Source organism: Pavona decussata, unplaced genomic scaffold (genome assembly GCF_977016875.1).
Source record: "Pavona decussata unplaced genomic scaffold, jaPavDecu1.1 SCAFFOLD_243, whole genome shotgun sequence".
Classification (NCBI taxonomy): domain Eukaryota; kingdom Metazoa; phylum Cnidaria; class Anthozoa; order Scleractinia; family Agariciidae; genus Pavona; species Pavona decussata.
The window spans coordinates 849,143-869,443 of NW_028145648.1; the positions used below are offsets into that span (position 1 = coordinate 849,143).

General features: G+C 39.2%; 1 protein-coding gene across 3 annotated transcripts in view; it reads left to right on the top strand.

Moving 5' to 3' along the window:
- LOC146457456 (RNA cytosine-C(5)-methyltransferase NSUN2-like) overlaps positions 1-20,301 on the top strand; it is a 50,481-nt gene that overhangs the window by 10,215 nt on the left and 19,965 nt on the right. For all 3 annotated transcript variants that reach the window (XM_085091920.1, XM_085091919.1, XM_085091918.1), the window contains exons 4-10: positions 2,724-2,828; positions 10,744-10,849; positions 11,592-11,663; positions 11,977-12,061; positions 12,815-12,951; positions 18,324-18,382; positions 18,912-18,986. In XM_085091920.1, the coding sequence (XP_084948046.1) occupies positions 2,724-2,828; positions 10,744-10,849; positions 11,592-11,663; positions 11,977-12,061; positions 12,815-12,951; positions 18,324-18,382; positions 18,912-18,986 (639 nt within the window). The remainder of the gene's footprint in view (positions 1-2,723; positions 2,829-10,743; positions 10,850-11,591; positions 11,664-11,976; positions 12,062-12,814; positions 12,952-18,323; positions 18,383-18,911; positions 18,987-20,301) is intronic.

Below are 20,301 nucleotides of genomic sequence, written 5' to 3' on the forward strand. Positions count from 1 at the left end.
ATACCAGATTGGTCTTATAAAACAGCAGGGGTAGTTGTAGTACTAACTTGTAAACTATTCCAAGTGGTAAATAATAGAGATTTAAAGTGACTCGACCCAGTTATTTTTTGGCGGTACCACCCTACTTTGAAGCTCTCTGGTATCCCCAACTTTGCTTTTATCGTAAGTTTGCTGTATCATGCTGTATCATGACAGACTCGAAACAATAGAAAACTCCCAAAGCACAATCTCAGCCAAAACGCTAAAAATCTTCAATGTTTACTCAAGTTTGGGCTTATAGAAGATAATGTCACAGTTTTTCAATGACCATGAAATTCGGAACCCGGGTAGTTAGTTAATCAATTGTGGCCCTGAAAAAATTTGAAGGAAAAAAAACTACGAATTTTTAAGAAAATGCTTTTTTTTGTGAGGAGGACTCTGAAACGTTGACAAGCGTCAACAAATAGCTAAAACTATAATTTCTATATGTTTGCATTGCTCAAAATCGGGCGCATTTACAAGACCCTAAAGCTTTCTGCTGACGTGCAAGGGTCCACCTGTTATAAAGATCCCCAAAATAAAGGAATAAATCTCATAGTTTATTAGATATAATTGTTTAAAGTTTGCTTATCATTTTTACATAAATTATGACCTAACTTTGGAAAGCGCTTAATTTCTCGAATTGGGTCTTTGTGATTTTGTTGAAACTTTGTTCAGCGCAAGGCACTAATGCGCACTATTGTAGACGAGAGATTCTCACGAAAAAAAGCCGGCAACAGCAAAATTTCGACTCAGACCTCAAAGGGACGTGGCACTATAACCACGTGACATTTACTCCGATCGCCATAATTTTTTTGCTATATTGTAGATTGATCTATATGTTATACATTCTATGTGTTAGACTTACGATAAAAGTAAAGGTGGGGATACCAGAGAGCTTCAAAGTAGGGTGGTACCACCAAAAAATAACTGGGTCGAGTCACCTTAACATGATAATTCTTATAATTGAAGGGCTGGGAGCATAACCGCCCTATGTCGAATTTCAGCCCGTTTTTCGATGTAGCTCGGATTTGTCTAAACTGTTGTATGTGAACTGCAATTCGATTGAAAACCATTGTCCAGTATTTTTTTCACGCTGCTTTGTGTTTCGTATTAATGCCATTGAGAAATTTTACCATCTTGTAAAGATATATCGGTAACATTATAGACACTGGATGACCAAAAGGACAATGCACTGAGGATTAAATACTTGTATTCAATATACACTCGTTGTCTTTGAAACACGGCACACGAAAGCGGTGTTTTCAGCGGGAGCAACGAAAAGAATGCTGTCACGCTTTTATTTGATTCTGTTACAAACTACTACGTACGTGACAGGAATGTCCGAAATGTAAACAGTTACATTCTCCAAGAGAAAATGTGTCCATTTCCTGGCGTAAAATCCAGCTTTGTCCCGTTTGTCGACATATCACTCTTGATAACGCAAAATACTAGCATTCTACACGATTAACAGGAAGACATGTAGCCATTTCAACGATTAACAACGATTAACAACGATTAACGGCAGTTCTATTAAAAGGTAAAGACTATCTATCATTTTTAAGAGCAGTCGGTGTTAACCGTTGAAAATCTATGTTAATCGTACTTTTATTGAATCATTGCTTTGAAATTGTCAAGTTAATCGTTACATACCGAATTTCAAGCCTGGCAAGCCACAACTAAGGCTTGCAAAACACCTTGCACATGGCGGGATTTGTCTCTGATGCTCCCGCGGGATTTGATAATCGAATTGAAAAATTCGCCACGGCACAGTCATCACTACCAAGGAGGGATTCTTTGAACAACATTTCCACCAGTTCCTGTGAACTGCATTCGTCAATTTTATAACTTTTCAAAAGATCCATAGATGTCGTGCGTTTACAAACTTCACCAAACAAAAGCGAAACCAGCTAGCCAGTACGATACGCAAGTTGTTTATCCCGACTGCCTTGATCTATTTTGGGCTTGTTACAACCCGCAAAAGCAAACCATGATATCATCTCAAACGTTACTTATAGAAACAACAACTGGTGCGGCTAAACACGGCTCGTGGACAGTGGAAACTTTTAGCCTACCGATAATTTGGAAAACGAGTCTGCCGTGGACAAAACCTATAAAAAAATTTGCCTTCCAAGCGCGTTCACTTGTAGACAAGCAAACTACCAAATCCCCCTCCCCCTCCCCCTGACTCAATGTTGTCTTTTGGGTCACGAACAGTTTCCTGGCAAGCATCACTTCCCACATCAACATTGCATAAGGGGGAGGGGGGGAGGGAGAAGTAACTGTGGTAGAATTATGAAGGGAGAAACAGTAAGTGAGTGGTTTTTGGCTGTCTGTGTTCGCTTCTCATTGCATAGGGGGAGGGGGTGGGAGGGAGAAGTAAGCAAGTGGTTTTTGTTCTGTTCGCGTTTGGTTTTCTCAAGGAGTTTTGTCCTTGATTGTAAAACCGCGAAATGTTTTCCAAAGCAGGGAGAGCCAAAATTCGTACAAATCCGTGCGAAATCGAAAGCTGCGCTAAAATTCGACATAAGGCGGTTATGCTCTCAGACCTTCAATTATACTGTACGATACAGATTTAGTACACTGTTTAAAAAATTAATTACTTAACAAGTGGAAAGAATTTTAATTTAAGGAACTGGTCTAGTATAGATCCCAAAATTTAGATAATTTATAAAATTTTAAGTTCAACGTCTTTTTGTCAACAGCCATGCCCAGGAACTGTTAAATGCTATAAGGAAATTTTTCCTGACCAAGCTTGAAACTATGCAGAGTGATGGAGCTAAGGCAGATCCACCCAAACCTCTTCCATGGTAAAGCGTCAGAAAATTATACAAATTATTGAATATAAATTAATAGATTAATTAATATCAGTTTTTAATTTTTTGGGTATCATTTCATTTTAAATTACATGTGTAGGACACTCTAGCCCAATGCATGCTATTAATATGTGATGGTTTTTGAATGTTTTTTGTCAGTGCACTATTGCGGGAAAAGTTCTGTAAACATGCAATCTGATTGGTTCCAGCAGCAGGCAGAATTTTTGATCTTGCCAGCTGTGAACCTGTGCAAATTTGTCGTAAGAACTGGGCCTTTTGTTTTTTTTTTTTTTTTTGGCAGAAAAAAAAATAGAAATTTTATTCACTGGCTTCCCCTGCTGAGGTCAGTCCAAATTGGGAAAAACTATGACCCTCTGTCTTGAGTAGACAGAGGGCCACAGTTTTTCCCAATACAGACCTCCCAGTCAGCGAATAACACCACAATGTTATAACTTGACAAATGAAAAATTTTGTCTAAATGTTGTTTTCCTTCATCAGTGGATACATTGATGCATAAGCTTTATTTCACTTTGAATTTTACATGTGTAGTGTATGGCAAGCCAACTGATGCATGCAAAAATCAAGCATGGATATGTCAGTTCAAATCAACAAACCATACATACATACAAGTCATACACTTTATTTCAACTCAAATTATCAGTGAGAGTAGCTCTATTGAGCTAATATCTTAAAGAAAGAAAAATACAAAAATCAATTAAATTTAATTATTACAATAGGTTAATTAGAACACTAAGATACTAAAAGTTCATTTTCTTTATGGCTATCTTAAAATCTGTCACTGATGTTGTTTCTCTCGTACTGTCTGGGAGCGAGTTCCAAATTTTTTTGCAGCTTGGTATCGGATGCACTCAAGTCCATATTCACGTAGAAAACTAAGTCAAAATCAACAAGCACGATCACATGTAATGGAAAAACACAATCAATTATTCTAATTAGTTTGACCACATTCAATGGAAAAAAAACAAATTAGTTCTGATCAATGATTATGATCACCGTTAACAATATTGAAATAATATTCGCATTCAACAGGACAAATCAATCACTTTTATCGTAAACAAAATTTATCACATTCAGGGGATTCTAACTCAATCAACAATGTAAATATTCTGTAAACAAATCCGATGGTTTTGAAATGCATCCTGGGTAAGTCCAGAACACAAGGAAACCAAGATGGTGGGAATACCAGGGAACCTCGGAAAGTCAGACCAGCGGTAAGATCTGTTGTGAGAGAGGGACTACCACTTGGTAGGCCAGTAATATTAGGGTGTGAAGGTCCTACAGAGAGGATTACATCATTTGTTGACAAACTACTTTAGCCTATAGCAAAACAACAGATATCCTACTTAAAGGATAGTAAGGACTTTATCAACTTCACAGGAAGAACCCTCACAGGTGCATTTCTTGTCTCAATGGATATGATGAGCCTATACACTAACATACCACAAGAGGAGGGAATTTGAACAATATGCAATGCCTATGATGCCTTCTCCAAAAATGAAAGGTCTCCCATACCCACAAATCTACTCAAAAGAGCACTGACTTAGATTAATCCAAATGGAGCACTCTTTCCAATTCAAAGGGAGAGATGATCTGCAGATTCATGGAGCTGGCGTGGGGACAAAAATGGCAGTCACTTTCACCAATATTTTCATAGCAGAAATTAAAACTGGAATTATAAAAGAAAGCACTTCAAAACCGTTATCTGTTATCTCTCTCTGGAACACAACCAGAGAGGAAATAACACAGTTTACTGAGCAAACAGTCACCACACCACAATTAGATTTATGGCTGAAATATCAGAAACAGATTGAAAAAGAAACAACCTTCTTGGAGACAACAATCTACAAAGACAAAAGATTCAATAGAGAGTCAATGCTTGATGTGCGGACTCACCTCACTCCCACTGAAACTTTCCAATGCATGCACTTCACTTCATGTCACCCCACTCATGTCAAAAGAAGATTGGTCAAAGGAGAGGGCCTTAGACTGCTAAGAACAAACTCCTTTAGACTTCAAGGCAAACCTTCTCTAGAGAGGCTACCCAACACTCAGAAGTAAACTTTGAGGACAGAGGACCAGCCCTCCCACAAAGAGAAAAAGAAAACAAGCGAATCTTGCCTTTTGTAAAGTTCTCAATATCAACCATCAGTGCCTAACTTGAAACAAATACTACTTGCTAAATGGCATTTAATAGAAGAAAATCCAGCACTAAAAGAAAGTTGAAATGTTGGGCCACAGGAGACCCAGTGGTGTTGTTGCATATACTTCATATTAAGGTGTTTGTTAAAACGACTCCCGAGGCTCCGTCCAGTTTCACCAATGTAAAGAATGGTAGGACATCAGATACAGGATATGCAGTTCACAAGATTATTGGACTGGCAGGTAATCATTTTACCCACCAGTCCAATAAATGTGTTAACTGCATATCCTGTAATGTCCTACCATTCTTTGCATTGGTGAAACTGGACAGAGCCTCAGAAGTCGTTTTAGTGAACACTTACGAAGTATAAACAACAACACCCCTGGGTTTCCTGTAGCCCAACATTTCAACTCCAGGGGTCACAGTATTTCAGATATCCGGGTGTGGGGTATGCATTTATTAAATGGGACAAACCTCCAGTGTAAGGAGTGTGAAATGAGGATCATTTTCCAACTGAGAACTGTTCAGCCGGATGGACTCAACATTAATTTTAGCTGCATTTGAACTGTAACTTTATGCATGCCCATACTACCAGTCATTTAATGCGCACGTGTCTCCAATTGCGTATTTCAACGGTTTTCTTCAACACTGAAGAAGGGTTATATACCCAAAACGTCTGACAATCTGTTTTTTTAACCATTACTGACACTTTTTAATATTTATTGCGTTCGACAAAGAACGCATTCCTAATCCAGGCGAAATCGAGATTTTTCGACTGCGTATTCATCGACACCAGTTTGGCCCCCCCGAAGAATATTATGCAGGGGCGAATGACGTCATTTCCATCAACCATGTGCTTTGCTTCTAGCGGGAGCCCTCGCGGGAGTCGAGTTTCACGTATTGCCTCGCGTGTTGGTGTGCTTCCTTCTTGAGTTCGATGTTCTGCTTGCTCTTCAAATTCTGGACTGTGCTTCCTTGCTGTGTGGACTGTTATCAGATAAGTTTCGTTGTTTACGTTTGAAGTTAGAGTTACTGGCATTTGGAATCTTGCGAAAGTATTGCGAAAGCTTATCGATGTTCAGTTCCTTCGTTTCAGCGGGAGTCGAGTTTCACGTTCTTGCATCGCATTTGGTGTGCTTCCTTAGGATGGTTTCGCTGTTTAAGTTTGAAAGAAGACTTGCGGATTAGATTTAGATTTATCAACGCCTTCACGAAATCTGTACGACTGCGAAGACACAGGAATAAGTTCGGCACAGTGTTGTTTACCCGTTTCACTACAAGAAACCAACGCTGCCCGGCTTGCGCTGACTAAATCAAGAGACAAGTTGCGTAGTTTCAGTTTCGGAGATGTGTAGCTCGGCAAATAATTTACCTACCAAGTTTTGTAAATCGGCAAATGGCCATAATTTGTGATCACCAAAGCAAAAAGTTGCCGAGTTGTGTAGCTCGGCAAATGGCCATGATTTATTTCGAGAAAAGCAACATTCCTAATGCGAGTGAAACGAACAGGTGCAGTTGCAATGGCAGACACTTTATCGAGTCATTTGATTATAAGTACCACTCGGTGGTACCCAGTTTTGTCAGCGTTGGTTTCTTGTAGTGAAACGGCCACAGTTTGATTCCGTTTTACGGGGAACAACTCTACGAGACAGCCAACTTTGTATTGCGTTTTTAATATTGTTGGAGCGATGTGCAGACGTGTACGCTCGAGCTGGAAAGTGTTCGCTCTTCAAGCGTTTTCTCGGTTCCTTGCCGATTACAACCGAAAATATTGTGCGTTTTTAATCAAGGAAATGCTCTTTTCGAAGATTTGATTCAAAAGATTAAAGCATAATTATGTGCGGCGTACTGGTTTAGCGAGGTTAAATTCGATGGCGCGTGTTTCCATTCTCAGCTTGTGAAACAGCGGCCGAAAAGTCGCAATATTTTAGTTTCGCTTCCTTCACTGTTAAAACTGGGTTTAGTGAACAAGTTATCCACCTGAGTTATCCTGTCATCTGTCAGTAGAAGACACGGTTACAATCTGAATCAGTTGATAGAAAATGAAGAAAACGGGAAATTGCCTTTTGAGATGATCTCAATAATATTTATGCAAATTTGTAACGCTACGCCGAAGATGTCTCGCGGAGGCTGTCAATGTCTCCTCAAAGGCAATGGCAATTTAACGGGCACGTTGATGTTTTCCCGGTTCCTTGCCGAATTCGACCGTAAATGTTGTGCGTTTTTAAATAAGTAAATGCTTTTTTCGAAGTTTTCAAATAAAAGATTCAAGAACAATCAAATAATTATAATCTCGCGTAGCGTACTGCTTGCGTAGCAAATATATTTTTATATTTTATTCTTTCATTTAGTATATTTAGCTTTTCATTTAGTGATTTATTTTTTATTTCTTGTATAATTATCTATCTTTTGGCTCCTTTTCCTCTATTAACGCAGATTAACGTGTAGCTCAACTCCCGCTAGAAACGAAGGAAATGAACATATCGATATGCTTTCGCAAGATTCCAAATGCCTGTAACTCTAACTTCAAACGTAAACAACGTATCTTACCTGATAACAGTCCACACAGCAAGGATGCACAGTCCAGAATTCGACAAGCAAGCACACCAAACGCGAAGAGAAGGTCAAACTCGACAAGCAAGCCACCAAATATATACTATATTATAAACACTGGGTTATTGATTTATAACATTTTTTGCGATTTTATTAAACATGTGAAAAATATCTGGCACTTAATGTAATATTCTTTTCCCAAATGGTCGAACGCATCTCGCTAATCTCTGATTATTACTAGTTTTAATATAACTTCTACCAGATATACAATTTCAAGTGTCACGCATCGCCTATGAACAATATGTGTTGTCTGCTATCTTGGTTCTGTGCAAGCTCATTCCCGGGGCCTTATGAGCTGCAAGGTTTCACAGGATTTGTTAATCAATATATTAAAGCCTCTTGGAATACATGATTGTTGGCTTTGATTTTTAATTACACATGTCGTTGAAATTATGTGATTGTGTTTTAACATTAGATTTGTTTGCATAGTTGAAAGTGATTGTATTTGTTAAATGTGAGTCAAATATCTATTTCTTGATTTTGCACCATTTGGCTTGCTATGGTAGTGTAGCTCTTAAAGGTATGTGGTACTATCTTTGAAGAGAAAAAGATAAACATAAAGAGTAATGTAAATAATTAAAAATACCAATAATTTTATACATAATTGTAATTAATAGTAAGTTCCTTGTTCCAGGGAAACCATTTTAAGATCTTTAAGTATTCAAGGGTGTGCTTATTAACTAGCTCAAGGCCATCATTAAACTAGCAGTTCTCATTGAGAAGTGAGTGCTGCCGTTTAAGGTGTTTTTGAATGCAAATACGACAATGAGAATTTCAACAAAAATAAAACTTATTTTATTTGCAAAATAACATGGTTAAATGTATGCTCTTTGAGTACAACATTAACAAGTAACTATTGGTGTTCCTCAGGCTTTTGTTGGGATTATGCTTGTAGCAATTGCTAAAAGTGGAAAAGAAATATATTGGTTAACGAAAATGGAAGGTGTATTAAATGAATAACACTGTCTAACGCAACATGTAATAATAAGGGCTTTTTAACTGATTCTGAGAACGATTAGTGACACTTTCTTTTGTCTATCTAGCGCAATGTGGAAATAAACTAAATACTTGGCAATCTCCATGACATAAGATGTCATCGATATTTGTTGTGTCCATAAATCGACCGAATTCGATCAATTGAAAAGCAAAGCTGCAAGTGACATGAATGCACACTGTCGGCCTCTAGAATGCTGACTGAAAGTTTCATGACCTTGATGAATGCTTCCTCGAATAGAAGTAATCATAATAGATCAGCAAAAAGTGCCAAAACTCACCCGTAAACAGCGAAACCTTGACTCTGATCAACTGTATTTATATCTTGCTGCGAGCACATGCGATTTTCCGCTGAGCGAGCACGATTTTCCGCTGAGCAAGCACATGTCAATTTTTCTTATAAGACAGCTGCTGATTGGCTAGAATTGGCTTCGCCATAAAACAGGATTTCGGATTGGCTGTTTCTTAAAGCGAACGATGGGTCGAACCGTGGAACCAAACCATCGAACCAAAATTTCTCGACACCTTCAAGAATATGAAGGCTGCCTATCGGCAGCAATAAACCATGCTCTGTTGCATGGATGACTAAACATTGTTTTGGAACTAACTAAGATTTGTATAGACCAGGTTGTGAGGTACCCTAAAAATACCCGATGAAATGTCAATTTTTCATAAATTGGTAATTATGAACTGGAAGACCATGTGTGATGCATGTTTAATTTTTTTAAAGGTATTTTCTGGTGCAGGGCTGTCAACTCTCCCGGATAATCCGGGAGTCTCCAGATTTTGAACCGTATCTCCCGGTCTCCAGATTTATGTCTGTAATCTCCACATTTTGAGCCATATCTCCTGGTCTTCAGATTTATGTCTGTAATCTCCCGATTTTGAGTTGGATTTCTCCAGATTTATGTCTGTAATCTCCCGGATAATTGACGAAGTTTGCTATTTGTCGTAGACTCGAATTTCTGAGAAGAAAATCTGAAATGTGTAGCGTTGTTTCTGGTACTGTTTAATTTCCCTGAACCCGTGAATTTGGCCTTGATGTGACACCTCTGTAAGGCGCTTTTTTATTGCTGGCCGGGGAAGTCATATTCTCCATATTTGAAGACGTGTGAGGTTGACAGCCGTGTGGTGCTATAAATCACACTAACAGAGATGGGGGAGGTCATACATTTGATTGAGGAAGTGTCCAGAACAGAAAAAGAAATTAAACATTTAAAATTTCCTTATTCCACAAGTTTTCCAAGCTAGCAGCTAGTTCTTTGTATGTAGTTTTGGATTTGCAGGACATCACAATAACTAGACACACGACAAAACAACAACAACAAAACACATGAATGGCAAGACAGAAAGTCAGTCACCATAGTGCATGGTTGTGTAATTGAATAAAGTCAGTATGTTAACTGTTTGGTCAGCAAGTATTCTTTTAATTGTTTAGGAAAGCTACAGCCTGGAAGGTTTTTGATATGAGTTAGGAGCTGTTGCCACAACTCAGTCGCCATGCCGACGTTGTTTGCTTTCCTAAGTTAGTTCTGAGGCGTGCTATCTTTTGAGGCATATCACATGTTGTACGCATGGACTTCACTGCATAATAAAAATGCTGGCTAAAAATGTTTGGTATTTTTTTGGAATGCCATTGATAAGTTAAGTTAAGAAGTTCCATTGTCCCGGCAACGGTTTTCACAATGAAGTTTAAAAATTAATTACTTTATTGATCAGTGGTTACATATATATCTGTCTACCATACCAACTGTTTAAAATGCAAACAGCCATATAAATGGTCTCACATTGTTCAGCTACATAATAAATTTTGAAACAAACAAGACAGTATGAAAAAAATGACAAAAACAAACACTTATCCACAGCATGCTCTTTAAATAGTAAAATTTGTAATGTTATATGCCTTCAATAAGTTGGGTGAAAGTCTACCCATATTACAAATTAACATACGGGCTGAGTTGCTCGAAGCATGGTTAGCGCTAACCATTGGTTAAGAGGTATTAAAACCTATAGGTTGTCATGGTATTTAACCCGGGTTAGCGCTAACCATGCTTCAAGCAACTGGGCCCAGATAGTGTAAGAGTGCAATCCTTTCATGGATATATATATATTTTTTAATTTTTGTTTTGTTTTGATTTTAAGGTATCCTGATGAGTTGGCATGGCAAATAAACTTCACAAAAAGATTTATCAGAAAGTCTTCATGCATGGATAAGTTTCACAAGTTCTTGGTCCATGAAACAGAAACTGTAAGTTACTTACTGTAAAGAATAATAAATTCTGAATAGTGTTACACCTGTATTTAGCACAGTAATGCTTAATTGACTTTACAGTCTTAAAGCGTTTCAAAAAATTAGCAAAGCACAAAAGAAATACAAGATGAAACTGATTTGTTGAGTTGGTTGTGGTAGTTGAGTTGGCTGTACTGCATTGGTTGTGTACCATACGGTGTATGTACAATGTCATTTACAATGTTGTACAACAATTGTACTGGCCCAAAGATTCATAGATATCATGCTCCGTAAGACGTACAGCTTTGTAAGACGTTTTCCTACTCCATCAGTTGGTTATCGAAACGTGTTGTGGCAGTAAAAGTGAAGCTGGTACAAAGACCATGTTTCTTCAAGGCCCTGGTTTCAACGGCGCATGTAAGAGTCAGTGGGTTAAGCAAAACGTTCCCTTATTCTGGTGATTTTTTTGTCAAGTGATGTTGTTGTTAGGGGAAATGACTTGCTTTTCACTATATCTATTGGGGCTTGAAGGGTGAAGAGTTCAAAGTTCAGTTTTGTATTTATTTCCTGGTGGCATTCCCTGACCTGTCAGTCCACTCTTTCTCCCCTGTTAAGTGTCACTTACTCAATTACCATCATAGTTCACAATCAATGTATGTACACATATGTAACACAAAATAAAGATAAACAAGCTGTGTGGGTTAACACTTGATTATTTCAATTTACATTAATCAGACAGCTGCACTTGTTCTTGTGTTAGGGAAACATCAGTCGACAAGAGGCTGTCAGCATGATTCCTCCCATGTTTCTAGATGTAAAACCAGGCCAAATGGTTTGTATGCTAATTAGTAATTTGTCATAACAACTTATTTAATATTCTGTTACACATCCAGTTTATGTATGAAGGCTTGTTTTTCTTTGCCAATCCCAAGTTTGCTTTTCCTTTATGGCCTCACTATGTGCATTGCCAAGTAGATGAGGAATTGTGTTAGATTGCCGTCTGTCCAAATGAAACTGGCACTTAATTATGCAATGCTGCTCACTGGCAAAATATCTATTTATAATTATTTATAATTATTTCTGTAAATTATGGATTTAAATAATTTGCTTGGGTAGTGACATATTTTTTCTTTATTAAATTTCAGATATTAGATGCATGTGCAGCTCCTGGATCTAAAACTGTTCAACTCATTGAGCTTCTTCATGGAGAAGAATCATCGGGAATACCTGGTAACTCATATTATATGTGTTACTCATATTTTGTTATATGATGTAAAACGTGCACTACCTACAAATTTTATCAGGTGTTATTATATGGCTAAGGCTAGTGGCCCATATAATGCATGCTCCAATTGGCTAAGAGCGAGATCAGAGCAGCGCGTTACATACCCGTTATGCCCATGGGCCAATTATGGATTATACAAATTAGAGTTAGGCTTGAATTGAAATGCTTTTTTTTTCTTATAAAGAAAGCCATACGATAAATAGCTTAATAACCTCAACCATTTGGTCTTTACGAAAAAATCTCAAACCTCAGCCTAGCCATATTGACCGCAGCAAGGCCTCAGTTTGAGATTTTCCCATAAGGACCTCTCTCTCGATTATCAAGTAGTTAATACTATGAAAAATTCTGAATCTTAGCTGTGGACTTATAATCATTCAGTAAAATGGTTATTAATTAGATTGAGGAAAGAACAGACAAGTATGTTATACATGATTGAAATCAATTTCATAGTGTCAAAAGACAGTACACTAAGCTGTTACTATTTTAATTAATAGCAAACGATCCAGTTTTTCATTTCAACACATTATACTGGTGCACTGAGTCTACACTCTACCAACCTTCCATCCAGTTTTTTTTCCATAATTTGTACTTTTTAAAAATATTAAAAATATCCAGCTTGTTTATTAATGTCAAGTTCACTATTCAGTATGAGATATTTATCCATTGAACATCCACAACTTTCTTTTTGCGTTTACTAGATGGTCTAGTGGTCGCAAATGAACTTCAAAACAAGAGATGTTATATGCTGGTTCATCAAAGTAAAAGGCTTCACAGTCCATGCTGTCTAATAACAAACCATGATGCAGCACTCTTCCCAACCATGTTTATCAAAGGAGTAAGTCTATCTTCTAACTACCAAGTTACTTAATATGAGCGTGTATATCCTCTTGTTCCTTCTGTCAAAATGACCTTTTTTATTGTTTCTTTTATTTCTAAAGATACAGTGCCATTGAAAGCTAACAGCCATTTTTGATGTTATGTTCATAGCAACTATCTTGCAACATGCTATCATTCAATATGCAATGTAACTAAGCCCAAGTCATAAATTTAAGCACAAGTTGTAAAGTATTTTCAAGTGGGTTGGGGTAGCTGTCCACCAGATGAAGAGCCAAGAGATAAACCAGGATGGATTGCAGTTGGATCATGCTGGGAAACTGGCAGACAAAGAGCATGAGCACCCACCCGGATGCTGGGAAGGGTGGGAGATCAAGTTGTTTGCAAAATGAAAGAGACTGCTGTTGCAGAGCAGAATATGTTTGTCAGGTGGACTCGGCAAGGCCTAGCTTAAAGTAGCAGAGGGCCCTTATGTGACTGAGCCGCGCGAGTGAAATGAGGTAGCGAGTAAACAGAAACAAAATTCCATTTATGCCAATTTAATAGCCAAATAAAACAGCGGGCAAGAAACACAAAAGGCACTAGAAAAAGGGCAATATAATGCCACGCCAAGCGAGGGGAGAACTCTAACGAAATACTTCTTGCTTGATCACCCAACCGAAGGACTCTTACTTGTGTGTAGCTCATGATGCGGTGGGTGTCTTTTATACGGAGACTAAAACAATAAACAACGAACTCAAAGAAACTTGAGGCTGGCATCCTGTTTTTAACAATGTAATTGGTCAACCATAGCTAGGTAAGCCACGAACTAGCGAAACCTTCCTGTTTGCAATGTTCCTACAGTGTATTTGCTAGATTTAGTATACGTGTTACCACAAACTTGTACGTGCTCTTGCTAGGACAAAGGGTAAAGATATCTCGTGTGTAGCGGTTGCCAACAAACATGGTGGCACGCTAAAATTAATTTAAGTTTTTCCTGTTTATAAATAAATGAGAGAAATCTCAGAGCTTGATGCAAGGCGTAAAACCACAAAGCAATAAAGTAATTTGGCTGTTTTCCCGTGGAAAACAATAACCGGAACCGCAAAATACAAATGGAAAATTGCTTTGTAACGCTCGTTCGAGCTCGGTTACATTTCTTCCCTGCTAAGGTCGTCGTCCTCGACAGACCTCTGCGTTACTATGGAAACTAAGCTAAAGCAAAATCATTATGTTACCAAAAGCTATAAGCTAAAGCCCAAATTAACAAAATAAAGTCAGTGAAAAGTCTTTGGCAGATATTGTCACAGAATTGTTCACCGCTGATCTGGGTTCTCTGTTAGGGTTTGAATGCTGTCCTGCTGTGGTGCGGGTTGAATGTCTAACTGTGCTATCCTCTGCTTGAGCAACAGCTTCATCACGTAATGCTGGGTCTGGTAGTTCTCCTGTGCCAGGCCGTACTGGAACTGCTGAGTCGCTGAATCCTGGAATTTCTGCTGGGGGCTGGGGCTCTACTCCATCTGGTAATACTGGATCAACTGGTTCATAGGGTTCTGGGACTTCTCCTACGGGTTGCTTTAAGTCTGGTAAAACTGGATCTGCAGGCTCACAGGGTTCTGGAGGTTCTGCCACAGTAACTGTGGGGGGGGGGGACGTCTTCTCAGCACGATGAAATCATCATCATCATCTGCGGTGTCAACTGCTCTATTTCTGGATCTGGATCTGGATCTCATGTTTGGTGGATCAGGCTGTTCAACAGCGGTAATGTCTGGACATTGTCGTACCATCTTTTGCCAGGGTCTCATCAGTGTGTGGTGCACTCTCTTTGTTGGTCCATTACCATGGGCTGGGGTGACAGTGTAGACAGCTCCCTCTGGTCCAGGCACATCCTCAACTTTATACAAGGCTGGGTCCCATGCATCTTGAATCTTGTTTGTGCCTTGGGGTGGTTACAGAGGTAAAAAAAATGACCTTTCCCAACTGGCAGGTCATACGTCTTCTTGTCACTGCTCCCCTGCTCTGACTCTGGTTGGTATGCATCCTCAGCTCCGATTAACAAATCGACAGGTAAACAAGGATCCCTCTCGAACATTAGGTAATATGGAGAATAACTGGTTGAGGCATGTGGTACCACATTATAGGCATACAACAGTTCTGGAAGATATTCCGGCCATTTTCTTTTCTTCTCTGGAGGTAGTGATTGCAAAAGGTTATGCATCGTACTGTTAAATCTTTCACATTGGGCGTTGCCTTGTGGGTGGTATGATGTGGTTCGTGACTTTTTGATGTCATACAACTTGCATAATTCCGTGATGTGTGCATTCTCAAAACTTCTGCCTTGATCTGAGTGGATTTGTAGTGGGATGCCATACTTAAAGAACCATTCCTTATATAGGCTGTGGTGCTTGCACTTTGGTCTCTAGTCAGTACTGCATTTGTGAATTTGGTGAAGACAGCAGTCATCACTAGGACGTTCTCTCTACCGTCTGTTGCGGGCTCAAGCAATGTGAAGTCAATTGCAAGAACTTCAAGGGGCTTGGTAGCAAGAAGGTGTCCCATTGCTGGTCGGACACGTGGAAGGGGTTCTTTGGATAACGTACATCTTTCACATTTCTTTATCCATGTTTCTATGTCATTGTTCATTCGGGGCCAATAACAGCGGTCTCTGATCAAGTGTAGGATGCGTTCAGTTCCTTGATGTCCCATGTCATTGTGTAGACTAGTGAGGATTTTCTCTTTAAGAACTTGGGGAAGCACTAACTGTTTAGGCTGACCACAGCGGGGGTCTTGGATGATGCGGTACAATACATGATCTCCCTCTGACACCTTGTCCCATTTGTTTCTCTTCTCTTTTCCTGGGGGGTGGGTATTCGATTCCTTGACCAGTAGTAGTGAAATCGGCCAATGATGGGGTCTGTCCTCTGCATGCCACTTAGCTCGTCTGAACTGTGAGAAGGTAAGGTGGTGGATGTCGTTTCAGGGTTGTGGGTCGTTTCAGGTTGGACTTCATTGGTGTTGTTTGCTGCTATCTCTCTTAACTCAACTGGGACTGGGTGGAATGCGTGACATTGATCTCATGCATTTGTACTTCAGCTAAATGATCTTCCCTTGGGGGCTTCACAATAATAATTATTGCCACGTCCTACTCTTGACAGGGCATCTGCATTTGCATTTGCTCTCCCAGTGGGATACTTGATCTTGAACTTGAACAGAGCTAGCTCAGCTGCCCATCTTTGTTCAACTGCTCCCAGCTTTGCTGTCTGGAGGTGGCTTAAGGGGTTGTTGTCTGTGAAGACTTTGAATTCGGATCCAAGCAGGTAACTTCTAAACTTTTCTGTGATGGCCCACTTTAATGCCAACAACTCGAGTTTGCAGGAACTGTAATTCTGCATGTTCTTCTCAGGGGGTCGTAAGCGGCAACTTGCATAAGCGATTACTCGACGCTTGCCATCTTGTTCTTGGGACAGAACAGCACCGAGTCCATCATGACTTGCATCCGTTTCGACAACAAAAGGTTTGGAGTAATCTGCATATCCAAGCACTGGTGCGGTGGTGAGCTTTGTGCGCAGGATGTCGGAGGCTTCTTGGCACTTAGGGTTCCATTTCTCTGCAAATGGTCTTGATAGCCTCTTAACGGTCTTCAATTCATGGAGAGAGTCATTTACAAGCTGGCGAAGACGTGGAAAACAACCGGAACCACAAGATACAAATGGAAAATTGCTTTGTAACGCTCGTTCGAGCTCGGTAACACTTACTTCAAGTACTTGCAGTTAATTATTGGAAGAAGTGTGGGGTGGTGATCTGCATGGGATTCAGGGCAGCCGAACTGGTTGTGCTGAAGACAAGGTAATGCGTCAGCAATACAATTGTGGGATCCAGGGATATGCAGAGCAGAGATATCAAGACAATTGCTAGCACAGATAAAGAACATGTAGCACAATACAAGAGCCATGATGTTGGGGCTTGTGCTGGAGTCTTTATGGATAATGGTGACAACAGTGTACAGTAGTTGTTGCTGTGAAACATCAGGCGTTTACCACGAAGTGAAGCAGCCCAGGCAGGAGGGGCAGCAGTAATAGCAAACAGTTCCTTGAAAGCAATTGACAAACGAGTAGAAACATGGCTTTCCGTGGACGAACCGCAGAACCAGCCACCACCAAAAAGTCACCAACAGATTGATTACAGGCATCCTTATACAGCTGACAAGACAATGTTGGAAGACCAGAAATTATCATAAAAGAGGGACTTACCATTCCACTGAGGAAAAAAGTGGCCCACCAATTGAGGTCCTGTTTGCTTTAACATGTGAGACAAGTATGACATGGAGGCAAGTCATGGCTGAGAAGGTCGAGTAGACATACCGCCTGGTCTACATACATTGCAGATAAAATTGAGAGTTCCAAGGAGAGATTGAAGCTGCCTTTAGTGCAGTGAGAGAGTCCTGCAAGGTGTCTAGTAGAAACAGATCAGTATCCTTGAGACTTAATGACTTGACTTGAGTCTCTTAGTACACATAATCAATTTTGATCCTGGAGATGATGGTAGACCTCAGACAAATTTAGCCTGGCCATCAGAGCACCTTTGCCAGCCCATTTGACAAGGAAGATAGTCCTATTGAGAGTGTCATATTGAAAACAGATTGAAATGTTTGGCAGGAATGAAATCATTGATAGAATGGCCCCGTGGCCACGAGAGGTCATGAATGACCCGGTATTTAAGGGGGTTTGAACACTTTTTGGATTCTGCTCCCATCAGCAATCTGACAAAATTCTCTGTGGGGAGAAGTAGAAAGGGTCCCGCCATACGTGTATGGTCCATTTTGCAGTTCAATTCATGAAGGACATGGTCGCTGGTAACCAGCGCAGAGAGGTGACTAGGGTGACATTTAGAAAGATGTCAGTCCACTGTAGCCAAGTTCTACCCCATGGGATTGAGTACTATTGTCCAGGCGTTCCTAAGCAAAAAACCTGTCTGGATGGTCTGGTGAGTGCTGTGCTCACTCAGCTACAGAGAATGGGGACCAGGGGTCAGGCAGATTGGGGTGAAGCCTACAACAGGCTTTACCCACTTGCATCCTGAACCCAGGTTGCAGGCTTGGTTTTGAAAGAGGTTACAACCTTCATGGTCGTCTAGGGCTCTTTCTCTGTACGGATGTCTCCAGCACAGATGATTCTTTGTAGCAATGAGGGTCAGCCAACACAATAATGCATTTGTATTCAGACCAGGCTGCGAGCCAAGACAAAAAAGAGTGGATCATGCAATTAGGGCAGGATTTCTGGAGTGTTAAATGGCCATCTTGATTGACAAACGCAGAACTCTCTCTGTGCACTAAATGTTCTCTGGATCCCATTACATCACTCAGGTCTTTAAGCAAATGACTGATTTGTGTTTTAGGAAGATGACAAAAAAGTTCCATTATTATTTGACAGAATACTTTGTGATGTTCCATGCAGGTTAGTTAATAGATCATTCCCTAATGAGCACCATTTTATTAGAAGCAGTTGCAGTGCCAACATCAAGCTATACATACATTTTACAGTATGTTTGCTGGTGCAACTGCTGCTGCAGTTGTACTTGCTAAAACATTATCATGAAAAATGTTTACACCATGATGAAAAGGCTATATTAAAAAGGCACATTTGATTATATCTATATAGATACTTGCACATTATATTATTATAATTTATAATTATTAAAGCACATATTTATTATCAACCTTAGATCCAAGAGTCATGATCATTTTGTGAGTCTGTTGGGCTGAAAGGCTGTGTAAAGTACATGTTTCATCTGAAAATAAAATAAAAAATAATTATTAATGTTTTCCAGTTTCTTTTCAACTCAGGTGAACAGCAAGTGCTTACTATAATTCCAAAGTTTGAAATGCTGGTATTTAAAACCAAATTTGTACAAGACATACACTTTTAATATGAGCAAGGATAATGCCTTTAATTTATTTATTAATTTGTTGTATTCAATTTATAGTGGAGATGGAACACTGAGGAAAAATCCTTTGATTTGGAAAAAGTGGAATCCACAACTTGGTGTTGGTTTATTTAGGTAATAAATGTATGTTTATTCAATTTGTGGTATTTTACATTGTATAGTAATTAGTCCTGTCAGATTTTCGTAGTCAATTTTAATCTCTTTGAATGCAATTGATGTAATTTCTAGACAACCACTATGATAATCATATGGTTTTTCTGCCTGTGAACACTGTAACCACCCCCATGGGTGATTTTTTGCTGCACAGGTGATGCAGAGTCTTGTGTGTTACCAGTGCATGATGGAGTTACATGCTTCTGTAGCTGTTGCAGTACCATTCACAAAAGTAAAGGAAAATAAAATTGAACCACAACATAGCTACTTTGCACAGGCAGTAAAACAGTTACAAAAAATAGCAGGAGTTTCAACAAGATAAATTTTAGCAATAAAGTAAGACTTACAATAGTATTACCTTTCATGTTGCCTGTGTGAGGGAGGCTGCAATAACATTTTAAAATCATGTCACCCAAATCAGCCTTTATTTAGCGCTTTTAAGTTCGAGAATGTAATTAATATTTAATTTTATGTTGTGCTTCTGGTGGGATACTGCCAGAAAGGGTTATTTTTACTAGAAACCCCTGTGGCCGGCCGAAGCCGCCGCCGCCGCCGCCGCCACAAACACAAAAATAAAATGCCACAGCTTGAATGCATTTCCAACGTTTTAATGAAGAAGAAAAAGGCGAAATACGAAGATAACGTATAACCCAAAACAAGTGTGCTAGTGAGTGATTCGACTGAAATAAAATAAAACGGGAATTATAAATTACAAACTGAAAAAAGCAACAAGAACTACGCAAAATAAACAAAGCGAAATATACAAGCAAACAACTAAGAGAAATACTTACAAGACTGTGGCCATAAAAAACTTGAAAATAAAAATGAAATGCGAAGAACGCTTCCCAGCTGAGAAATATGCTCGCTCGCAGAACACGACGCAATACAAACTTGAGACGGAAAGAAAAATAACCCAGCTGGTAAACATTAGCTTATATACCAACGCGGTATGTAAATTTTTATGTAACACACTGAAATAATTCCGTGCAAACTCGTTAGGGATGCATTGAATTCTAGGCGCAACAACCCCTACACACTAAAAGATGCTATATTCTATGCAGTAAAAATTTTCTAGTTTGAACACATCGGTTATCCAAAGAGGGAGCATGATATCCCAAGAATATGTTGAACAGTTCAATTAGAGTGACTTTAATGCTTTATGTACTGGGTTTCAGAAAACATATTCCAATCATTATACAAGCCATTAAAATGTTTTTGACAAAATATACACATTGGATTGTTTATATTCACTTACAGAGAAAAATATAATGGCTGT